We start from the raw sequence: 11,621 nt of genomic DNA on the forward strand, positions 1-11,621 counted from the left end.
AGTCCAGGAATTGGGGCAGACTTTACTGAGAAAGGGACTGGTGGGATCTTGATGGAACACACTTGGAGAGTAGAAATATAAATAGAGAATGGTTATATCATTTCTTTGTTGTGAGTTTATGCTTTATTTCTATAATAATATTATTTTGTTTATATTTTACTTGTATTTTTGTATTGTACATGTTACTTTTTTTCTTCCCATGAGTTCCTCACCTTACAGTTTATGAAGCACTTGTCTACCCTTCCTCTCTTTGGCTCCTCACACAGCCTTCTAGAGGCTGCAAGTCACGGAGACTGCTCACCTCTTCAAAGGAAAGCGACTGGGCTTTGGGGTCAGACCATCCTGATCTCAGATCCATTCCTAACTTGCTATGTGACCTTAAACTCACCACTCTCCTCTGATTTGCAATGTCCTCAGCAGTTAAATGGGTCAGATCAGTGGTCCCCACCCACCAGCCAGGGGACCTGTTAAGTTTTACGGCAACGTTCCCATTAGACATCTGCAAAATTAAAGTACAAAATACAGACAACATAGCGGGTTGGGTGTTTTTAAAAATAAAACTACAGTTATTTAAAGGAAGTAGCTGTCTTTTATTCTGAGACAATGTCTTACATTTTTACATTAAAATATCCTTTATTTTATGAAATGATGACGTGAAATGATGGTGGTTTTTTAAAAAATGTCTTTAGTTAGCAAGTTGGCAAGTCCTTGATTTTAAAGGCTTATTTAATCCCAAAGATGGGGACCACTGGTAGAGCCCCCCCTTTAGCTTCCAGCGCTTCTGTGTGAGGGAAGACTTTCTGAGTCTGAACAGTGACCCCAGTTTCTCCCTCCACAGGGTCCAACCGCCGCTACCAGGTGAGCGCCTTGCACACCAGCAAGGCCTGCAATGTCGTTAGCAAATACACAGCCTTCGTGCCTGTGGACGTGAGCAAGAGCCGGTACCTGCCCACCGTGGTGGAGTACCCCAACTGTGGTAAGGCAGGCGAGCGGCGGGGGCCCTCCTGGGGGCCAAGCAGCCCCTGTGGACTGGGGAAGGGAGCTGAGATACAAAGGACCACAGACCAGCAGGGAGGGGTGTGAGACAGGGCCTAGAAGCAGAAGGGCCCCCAGTGGATGATTTGGCTGCCAGGGGGTGGGAGCCCCTCGGGCCTCATCCCACTGCTCTGCAGAGGCTGTGAAATCACCCTAGTCTTTTTTCTCCACCAAATGAAAATGATTTTATTGTGTTTCTTCAAATGGGACAATATGTGCTCATTATAGAAAATTCTAAACTATAGAAAGATATAAAATGTAAAAAATAACTGAGACCAACAGTCATCCAGGAGTCACCTGCTTGGTGTGACCATCCTTCCAGACTTCTCTCTGTGGATATCAACATGTAGAGAAATCAAAAGACAGATCATTTTACATGAATTGGATTATCCTAATATGTGCTATATATTTTCCAAAATATGGGCGTGGAAAGTGTCCCTCCATGAAATGAATCTATATCATTTTAATAGGATATTCCCCTGCAGGTAGATGTCATCCTCAGAATAGCCAATTAGTGTTCCAAAGCACTTTGTATGTATTTTCAATCCTTTAATCCTCAAAACAGTTCCACAAAGTAGACACTATTATTATCCCCATTTTATAGATGGAAAACAGAGACAGAAGGAGCTAAGTTACTTTCCTGAGGTCACACAGCTGTGATGGGCTGGAGCCAGGCTTTACATTTATTGTACTGGCTCTGGATTATGCATTTTCTTCCACTCCTTTCTACTGCCTCTGAAAATTTATTGCAACCTTTTAAAACCTGTTTAGACCTTTCGTTTATTCCCCATTTGGTTATTGTAAATTATACTACAAAGAGCATCTTTGTGCATCTGTCTGGTTATTGCCTCAGTGTTAATTAATTCTTAGAAGTAGGACTGCAATGTCAAGGGGATGCCTGTTTAAAACTGTGATGTATGTTACCAAACTGCCCCCTTACCATCCCACAGGTTATTCAAATGTCCATCCTCTCCAACACTGAATATTGTTTATCTTTCTAAACTCTGCCAGTCTGATAGGTGAGAAGAGAATCTCTCTTTTGTCATTTTTTTAATTGTGAGATGCTTTTCATGTTTATGAACTATTGGTGCTTTTTTTGTTTCAAATTACATTTTCCTGTCCTTTATGGTCACCCCTCCCCTGCTTTGTATTAGCAGACTTCCAGAAAGAATTGTGTTTGGAAATAAAATATGCCCTTCCTAATTCCACCTGTCCCCCTTTTCTTATCTGTGGTATCAAAATGATCAACCCTCGTCAACTGCTGTCATTTCAGGCAGTGGAGTGGCCATTTAATCAGGCTGTTGCCTTATTCATGCTGCGAGAATGACCATCCCTCCCACCCATCTCTGAGCAGCCAGCTAGCATCTGTAGCCACAGCCTGGGAAGTTAGGGACCTGGCCCATATCTTAACCAAAGTCCCAAAGCCCCCTAAGATCTGGATCAGCACTTCCCCAAGTGTGTTTCAAGAAACTAGAACTCTAATTTCATGTCCTATGAATAGCCATCCGGCATAAAAATAGAAAATACCAGATTAGGAAATACATTTAAGAACCACTGGATTAGCTAAAGTTCAAACGCTTTCTTTACTACAGAACTTCTCAGAACCTTTAGTATGTTAATATACATCAAGAGGCTCAGAGATGGGCTACAGAATGCAGCTTCTCCAAAACTTGTTTCCCAACACAACTCCAATTTTTAAGGAAAAACTTACAGACTACTGTTCTCTGAGAGTGGGATTCCCTAAAGCATACTTCAGGGTGCTGTAACGTCTTTCTCCTCCTCCTCCTCCTCCTCCTCCTCCTTCTTCTTCTTCTTCTTCTTCTTCTTCTTTTTTCTTTGAGAGAGTCTTGCTCTGTTGCTCAGGTTACAGTGCAGTGGCACAATCACAGCTCACTGCAATCTCTAACTTTTGGGCTCAAGTGATCCTCCCACCTCAGCCTTCCAAGTAGCTGGGACTACAGGCAGGCACTACCACATTCAGCTAATTTTTTTGTTTTGTTTTGTTTTGTTTTGTTTTGTTTTGTAGAGATAGGGTCTCGCTATGTTACCCAGGCTGGTCTCGAAGTCCTGAGCTCAAGTGATCCTCCCACCTCAGCCTCCTGAAGTGCTAACATTACAGACATGAACCACCCTGCCCAGCCCAGGGTGCTGTAACTTCATCTCTTTTCCATCCACCCCCTCTTAGTAATGCCCTGGGATTTCAGGGGCCTGCGCTATGGGAGGAGTACTTGGGACATGGATCTCTGAGACAGTAAACAGAGAGAAGAACGGAGTGTTCCTGAGAAAACTGGCCTTTTAACTTCCTGGAAAGCATTGTGGCTTCTTGAACATTCTCTCAGCAATAGTATCTAGCCAGCAAGCTAGATATTATCCCCGTTTTCCAGATAAGGAGACCATGCCTTAGTGGGGGGTCTGCACCCATCCAACTGGAAAGAGATGGGGCTGGGCCTCAAACCCGGGTCTTTCTGACTCTAAAGCTTATGGTCTTACCTTGTACTTCGCCTTCCTGCCTTTGGATAATTGAAAGATTGAAGCCAGAATCATTCCTGCCTGCCCTGGGGGAGAGGCAAAGGACTGGCACATTTGTACCCAACCACCCGCTTCCCCTTGTCTTCCATGAAGGAGCTGCCCTGCGTATGCTCAGTTCTCGAGCTCTGGCCCAGCAGTGGAGGGGCACCTCTTCTGGCTTCGGACGGCCGCAGACCATGCTTGGAGAAGACTCAGCAGCAGGAGATGGTAAATTTCAAGCTCTAAGTAAGAGCCACCTTGGGCACTTTCAGAAGCCTGGGCCCCTGAGGTTATTGTGTTCTCATGTCTGAGGCCCTAGGACCTCTCTCTGAGTCTGCACTGTGGGCTTAGGCAGGCCCAAGGCAAAGCCAGGCATCCCAGGCTCTCTGAGGCCTAAGAGGGACAGAGAGGCTCCGTATGGCCTGAGCACACCACCACTGACACAGCTCTCTCTTTGCCAGGGAGCAGCACCACCTCCTACCGGCACCTCTCCCCTTCTGAGCTCTGCTGACCCTGGTGCTGTTCCCTGCCTCCAGCCTCTGAGTCCTCCCAGACACCAACTGCCAGGAAACCTAATAAACAAGGGAAAAAGCAAAGAGCGAAGAGGCAGTCCCATCTGTTTGGGTCCCACCATCTGTTTCTTTCAGGATTCCCAACAGCCTCCTTTGAGCCTTCACCCGGTTTCACTGTGCCTGAAGCTTGGCTGCTTGAAGAGCCAGGTTTTGACCTTTTTGTGACCTTGCACTAGTTCCCAGGATGGCTTTAACCCTCTGTGTCCTGCGTGGATGTGTGTCTTTCTGTCTCTCTAAAGACAGCCTAACTGCTGCACTCGTCCTAACCCCTTTCTAGGTACCCTCACATGCACAGTGAGGATCTCCTGCCTTTTGCTGTGCAGGAGGAAGACATCAGAGGTCTTCCTCCTGCACATAAGCCACTAGCCCAGCCACCTAGCCCATAAGGATTTTTTATTCCAGGTCCTAGAAAGTGCTCACAGACACTGATGGGTTTTAAAACAAAAACAAAAACAGAACCCAGTGTGAGGGGGTGGAAGCACAAAGGAGCTCTTCAGAATCAAAGTGTTCTTTCAATTTCTTGGTCCCGTTGGCCTCTAAAACCCAGGAGAACCAGCTCCACCCCTAGCCAAGCTGAGCATCCAGGCTTCAGGAAATTGCTGGTCTATACCTTCCTTTCTCCGAAGCTTAGCTTTTTGGGTGGCCCATGGCTTCTGTCAAAATCACGAATCCTTGATTGATTGATTGATTGATTGATTGATTGATGGAGTCTCACTCTGTCCCCCAGGGCTGGAGTGCAGTGGCGCGATCTCGGCTCACTGCAACCTCCACCTCCTGGGTTCAAGCGATTCTCCTGCCTCAGCCTCCCGAGTAGCTGAGACTACAGGCACCCACCACCATGCCTGGCTAATTTTATATTTTTAGTAGAGTTGGGGTTTCACCATGTTGGCCAGGCTAGTCGCAAACTCCTGACCTCAAATAGTTCACCACCTCGGCCTCCCAAAATGCTGGGATCACAGGCATAAGCCACCATGCCTGGCTACAAATCCCTTCCTTGAAATTGTTCTCTGATTCATGCCCACATTCCTGATTTCTTTTTTCCCTTTTTTTTTTTCCTTTGGTTTTGTTTTTTTGTTTTTTGTTTTTTGTTTTTTTGTTTTTTTGTTTTGTTTTGTTTTGTTTTGTTTGAGGCAGGGTCTGTCGTCCAGGGCTTTACTAAGCACTTAGCAATGGACTAGGCACTATCTGTGTGTTATCTTTACCACATTGTGAGATAGATAATATTATCCCCAATTTGCAATCAAAATTTATAAAGTAATTTTACCAAGTCCCCACAGCTGGTCGGTGGTGGTGGTGGTGGTGGTGGCGGGGGTCAGGATTTGAACCTAGGCCTGTCTAACCTTATGGTGGGGCAACGGTTATATCTGTGAAAAATGAAGGCCCATCCGAGCAGGGTTGGAAACCCTAGCCTTACTCTCCAACCCACCTGCAGACACCATGAATTAGACCATCACTCTCCTGGGGGGATGGGAGGCGAGGAAGGGAGGGGAGAAGTCCAGCCTCATTGGTTCCTCTGTCCTAGACATGGAGGCAAGTCCCACTGCTCCCGTCAGCGAGGCCATGTCCCCTGGCCGCGAGAAGCACGGTGCTTCTGAAGGTGAGTGGGCAGGTGGCCCTGCCTCTCCATCAAGATGGTGACAGGGATTAGTCCTGGGGTCAGGAGAGTGTCTTAGCACCAACAAAGTCCTCAGGGCTTCATGGAGTCCTCAAAGCAGCCCTCTGCACTGGGAATAGGATTATCCCCAATTGAAAGATAAGGAACAGGTGCAAAGAGGTGAAGTGACTTGCCCAAGGTCACAGAGCACACTGGTGACAGAGCTGGGCTTGGATCAGGCCTCCCAGTTCCCTGCTGAGGGACCATTTTGCCACTCCGCTCTGCCTAGAGTCCTCTAGCAATGTGCCAAGGAGGTCAACTCAGTGTCCCCATTTGGGAATGAGCAGAGCTGAGTGAAGCTGTCACTGCCCCCACAAGTAACTTTCCAGAAGATCCCAGGGGCTGCCGGCCAAGGAATCTTGGAGGCCAGCTTTTTATGTGCGAACGTAATCTCATCCCACCTCACACCAACTGGAGCAGAAGGAGCTCCGCAGCCTAATGGTTAGCTCCAGTCCCTAGGAGCGTAGCTAAGCCCCTGCCCCTCTCTGGGCCTCTGTCCCCCGAGTTGGTCAGTAAGCAGTTGGACAGGGTCATCTTCAGGTCTCAACTCGGTCATTTCATGGCTCTCCAGGTCCCCTGCGCAGCCTGGCCACAAATACTCTTTCTTCCATGAAGGCCTCAGAGAATCTCTTTGGATCCAGGTAGGTGGGATTTCCAATAAAGGTACACTCTCCTGCCACCCATTTTCCTGGGGTGGTCCCTGGGGTTTTCCCTGACTTGGAAGGCCAAAGACAGGTTCAGCCTGACATTTAGGCAGGTGTCGTAAAGAAGGCACTCCTGCCCAGAGCAATCACTGTCTCCCAGGCCTCACCCTACCTCAAATCCCCCACTTTACTTTATCTCCCACACTTCCAAGATATCTTTTCAAATGCAAGTACACATGGGAGCGCTGACAGAAAACTCTTCTGACCACTGGGCTAGACAAGAATATGATAGTAAAAGAGGGTCATGATCCAGGTGTAGTAGCTCACTCCTGTAATCCCAGCACTTTGGGAGGACGAGGCAGGAGGATCACTTCAGGCCGGGAGTTCGAGACCAGCCTGGGCAACACAGTGTGACCCTGTCCCTACAAAAAATTTAAAAATAGGCCAGTCGCGGTGCTCACCCCTGTAATCCCAACACTTTGGGAGGCCGAGATGGGCAGATCATAAGGTCAGGAGTTCGAGACTAGCCTGACCAACATGGTGAAACCCTGTCTCTACTAAAAATACAAAAATTAGCCAGGTGTGGTCACGCATGCCTGTAATCCCAACTGCTCGAGAGGCTGAGGCAGGAGAATTGCTTGAACCTGGGAGGCAGAGGTTGCAGTGAAATGAGATCACACCACTGTACTCCAGCCTGGGCAACAGAGCAAGACTCCATCTCAACAACAACAACAAAAAAATTTAAAAATGAGCCAGACATGGGTGCATGCCCGTAGTCCAGAAGACTGAGGTTGAGAGGATTGCTTGAGCCCAGGAGGTTGAGGCTGCAGTGAGCTATGATCGTGTCACTCAAGCCTAGGTGACAGAGTGAGATCCTGTCTTAGAAGCAAAACAGAACAAAAAAAGAGGTTCCTCAGGAGAACATCAACCTCTTCCTAGTCGCAGGTGCTGCTGACTCATTGAGTGACTCGGAGCAGTTGCTTCAAGCCCCATCTTTCCAGGCTTCCGCTTCCTTAGCTGTCAGATAAGGAGGTTGGAGGGAACCATCTGTTGCATCCCTTCTGACCCTGACTTTCAGGGGCTTCTGGGTGGGCACTGGAGGTTGGGATGCCCAGGGCCACCTGACTTCACCTGCACAGGCTAAATCTCAACAAGTCCAGGCTACTGACACGAGCAGCCAAGGGCTTCCTGAGCAAGCCACTGATCAAAGCTATGGAGTCGACCTCCGGGAACCAGAGTTTCGACTACGTACCGCTGGTGAGTGCCCTGACCCTATGTGTCAGTCTCCCTCAGCTCCACTCAGCAGCAGGGCCTTCCTGTGATCCCTCTGCCCACCTCTCCACTTCCTCAAAGAGAAGAAGGCTTTGGTCTTAGAGCTCAGATCCCCCTGAGTTTTGAAGCTTCCTAGAGCTTCCCACCCAAGTAGTTAGCAGAGCAGAAGGAGTTTGCATGAATCTCCCCTGCCCAGAGGCCTAGGGATATTGCTAGAAGCCAGCACCAGCATCACGAAAATTCTTTGCAATCTGCTATCTTTGCCTTAAAAATTCGTGGGAATTTTGCATTCTACTCCACGCATCTATGTGTATCTGTTTTTCAATACATAAAAATAAGCTTTGAAATGACTCACAAGTGAGTAAAATTAACATCCCAGGAACATGGACCGTGTTTAGCAACTGGGTCTGCAGACCCCCCAGCATGCTGCGGCAGGGTGAGAGGCCCAGGTCTGCAGTGGGCTTCTCTGAATTAAGGAGCAAGGGAAACTGGCCCTGCCACAGTTGGGGCCCCTCAGGACTTTGGAAACAGAAGATGCTCGAAGGAGGGGCACAGTTTGAGCAGCACTGCATACCTCTTCTGTCCCTGCATACCCAAGTGCATAATATTCTGAATTTCCAAATATCCAGGGCGACCGGGCACTAGGCATGTTTTCACTCAACAAGTATTTATTGAGTCAGGTCCAGTGCTAGACCCGGGAGAGACAACATTGAACTAGACAAACGTAGTTTCTGAACTCATGGTGCTAAGTGTCTAATAGGATTCAGACAAGGAACCAGGCAATTCTAACCACTGGGAGTGGCAATGGGAGAGGTCTTGTTTGGTTGGGGAGTATAGGACATCTAGCCCAGGCTTGAGGTGGGGGGAGCAGAACCAGGCATGACTTCTTGGAGAAGGTCAAGGCTAAGCCAAGACTTGCAGGATGACGAGTTTGGCCAAAGGCCTCCAGAGGAGAGACACAGCTTGACAGCTGGGGAATGGAGTTGGAGAGGGTAAGAGTCAAACTAGGGTTAGGTGGTATAGAGCTTTATTGATCGCATTTTGGACTTAGTCTATGAGACACTGAAGTCATTGAACTGAGCCTCCGAAAAGTGTGTGATCTATGCCTCATAGAGATCCCTGTGTATGTAGGACAGATGGATTGGGGGTGGGGAGAGGGGAGGAAAGAGGAGGCAGGAATAACATAAGGAAGCACGTGATAGATTGCAGAACAATTTAGAAAGTAGACCTGTTGGGACTTGGAAACTGGTGGTTACACAGGGAGAAAGAGGAAGGAGAGCTGCTAGAGTTCACTGCATGGCAGGGGACATTTCCAGTGGTCCAGCTGGGCCCACCCACCTAGGACAAGAGGCAAATATGCAGTGAAGATGTTGACTTGGGCTTGGAGAATGACCTGTTTGAAGTGTCTGCAGGATAAAGGATAGAGATGCTCAATTGACCTGGGTATCCTGAAAATCCCCCAGGCAGGCAGGGTGGGACAGGCAACATGGATCCAGGCTTTCGCATGGCCTGGGGCTCCCTGGGCTAAAACATTTGAGGCCTGCTGAAGGGCTTCCCCCCCGCCCCCCACCCGCCAACAGGTGTCTCTGCAGCGGGCCTCCGGAGCCTTCCTGCTCAACCAAGCCTTCTGTGAGGCCACGCACATCCCCATGGAGAAGCTCAAGTGGACATCCCCTTTCACTTGCCACCGAGTGTCCCTCACCGCCCGCCCATCTGAGTCCAAGACCCTGAGTCCCCAGCTGTGCACCAGCTCCTCATCTCGGCACCTGTCCTGTGACAGCTTCTCTCTGGAGCCTCTGACCAAGGGCAAGCTGGACCTGGAGCCAAAGGCAGTGATGGAGCACACTGGGAAGCTGTGGGCCACGGTGGTGGGGCTGGCATGGCTGGAGCACAGCTCGGCCTCCTACTTCACTGAGTGGGAGCTGGTGGCCGCCAAGGCCAACTCATGGCTGGAGCAGCAGGAAGTACCCGAGGGCCGCACGCAGGGCACACTCAAGGCCGCTGCCCGCCAGCTTTTTGTGCTTCTGCGGCACTGGGATGAGAATCTCAAGTTCAATATGCTCTGCTATAACCCGAATTATGTGTAGTTGGGTGAGGGGGAGGCTGGGTAGAGGGAAGGGTGGGGAGGAGAGGGATGGGTAGGGTCATGTCGGCCTGGTTTGGGGAGCTTTTGGAGCTGTAGCCAATACATCAGTTACTAGAAAGAGCCCTGGACTGGCAGCCAGGAGGCCTGAGTTCAATCCCAACTTTGCTACCATCCAGCCATGCAACTTTAGGCCAGTCCCTGCCCCCCGTCTGGGCCACAGTTTTCTCATCTATAAAATAAGAGGGTGCGATGAGGGAGGTGGAGTGGATCTCAAATGGTTCAGTGTTCCTTTCTGCCCATTCAGGCAGTCCCAGGCCGACTGCTGCTGGGGCTGGGGAAGGAAGTCGCAGTGGAAGCCTGAGACCTCTCTGGAGGTAGACCATGTGGGCACAGCAATGCCCACTCAAATAAAAGGGCAGATGAGAGGACCCAGTGACCGCAAGTAACCAGGCCTACAGGCTTGCATAGGCACATAGAGACTAGCAAGTCTGGTGCTTGTAGGACAGGCTCTTGTCTCCAAGGTAACAGCCTAGGACCCCCTAAATCCCACTTAAAAGCCAATTGGAGAACCTTCCTTCTCAACACTTTTCAAAAGAGTCGCTCGGGGGCCTTTTGTTTCGGCTGGGAAGCTTCCTTAGTACATGCTAGTATTGACTTACAGATCATTAGTGGCTCCCTCACTAAGAAGAGGTGGTGGCAGGACCAGGGAGACACCTTGTGAGTTGACGTCTTAGATTTAAGTGGCAGTCTGTGCGAAAATAGTCCTAAAAGAACAGACGTGGTCACAGAAGTCAGTGAAGACACCAGACAACACCTTCATTTACATACTTTTAGAAATTGGGTAAAGCAAACTGCATCACTTGTACTGAGGCACTAGGGAGGCACCTCCAAGTAGGTCACGCCATGGGATCAGGGTGGCCTCTCGAGCCATGCCACGCAGTGGAAGAGAGGCACCTTTTTGAGAGAGCCACGCTTGGCTGCAGTGCCTTTGGGGATGGCAGCTCTGGCCAGGGGAGACCTGATTTGTTGGGTGAAATGAATGAATTGACACTTCAGTCAGGATCCCCTAGGCGCTTCCTGCCCTCAAGCCCACTGTGTGATGCCTCACTGTGTGGGGACTGGAGTGCTGTGGCCTCAGATACCCTAATGGCTGGCATTGAGCTGCCCAGTCTCCTCTGCCCCCCTGACTCCCCTGGAGGTGGGTCTAGACCTCACCAAGGAACCCCACAGCTTGGGACTTCAGGCTGAATCTATCCACCCTGGAAGCTTCCTCCTTCAAGGCCTTAATCTCTCCTCATTAAATTCCTGTCCCAACCTTGGCTTGAAGTGCCACAGACTTCCCTCTTGGGAAGGCCTTGAGAGCTTAGCTTATCAAACCAACCACGGGGTCCTGTGGGCTCTGGCGCAAGCCCCAGTCTCAGGAAGACTCGAGGGGTGTGCAGCCTACAGCACAGGCTGCAGTCAGGGAGGAGGCTCCAGCAGAACGCCCACCGGGCACAAGGGTAGAAAAGGCAGCCCCAATAGGATACAGTGCCCCCCACTCCCCACCCCTCCATCTCACCCTCCTGCTATGCCACAAGTCTCCCAGGAGGGATTCTCACAGCCTTTTTGAATACTTAAGATAAAATCCCATTGCTGCCTCGTGAACTGGCCCTGCTTCAGACTTACCCTCTGGGGAGGAACCCAGGCAGGCAAGCCTGGACACTGTGGCCATTATGGCTCCAGGTGGGGCGGGATGCCAATCAGGATGTTGGCTCAAAGTCAGTGCCACCACGGCGGGTAAGGGCTTTGGGCTGTCTTGCTCCAGTCTTCCAGGAGATGGGAGCAGAACTTTGTCATCTCCCTGCACA

General features: G+C 49.8%; 1 protein-coding gene across 2 annotated transcripts in view; it reads left to right on the forward strand.

Moving 5' to 3' along the window:
- VWA5B1 (von Willebrand factor A domain containing 5B1) overlaps positions 1 to 11,078 on the forward strand; it is a 64,047-nt gene extending 52,969 nt beyond the window's left edge. For both annotated transcript variants that reach the window (XM_017852004.1, XM_017852005.1), the window contains exons 17-22: positions 839 to 976; positions 3,658 to 3,771; positions 5,638 to 5,712; positions 6,341 to 6,410; positions 7,553 to 7,670; positions 9,266 to 11,078. In XM_017852004.1, coding sequence (XP_017707493.1) covers positions 839 to 976; positions 3,658 to 3,771; positions 5,638 to 5,712; positions 6,341 to 6,410; positions 7,553 to 7,670; positions 9,266 to 9,772 — 1,022 coding nt within the window. In that variant the 3' untranslated portion in view covers positions 9,773 to 11,078. The remainder of the gene's footprint in view (positions 1 to 838; positions 977 to 3,657; positions 3,772 to 5,637; positions 5,713 to 6,340; positions 6,411 to 7,552; positions 7,671 to 9,265) is intronic.
- The last annotated feature ends 543 nt before the right edge of the window (positions 11,079 to 11,621 follow it).

Source organism: Rhinopithecus bieti, unplaced genomic scaffold (assembly GCF_001698545.2).
Source record: "Rhinopithecus bieti isolate Rb0 unplaced genomic scaffold, ASM169854v2 scaffold_33652, whole genome shotgun sequence".
Lineage (NCBI taxonomy): Eukaryota > Metazoa > Chordata > Mammalia > Primates > Cercopithecidae > Rhinopithecus > Rhinopithecus bieti.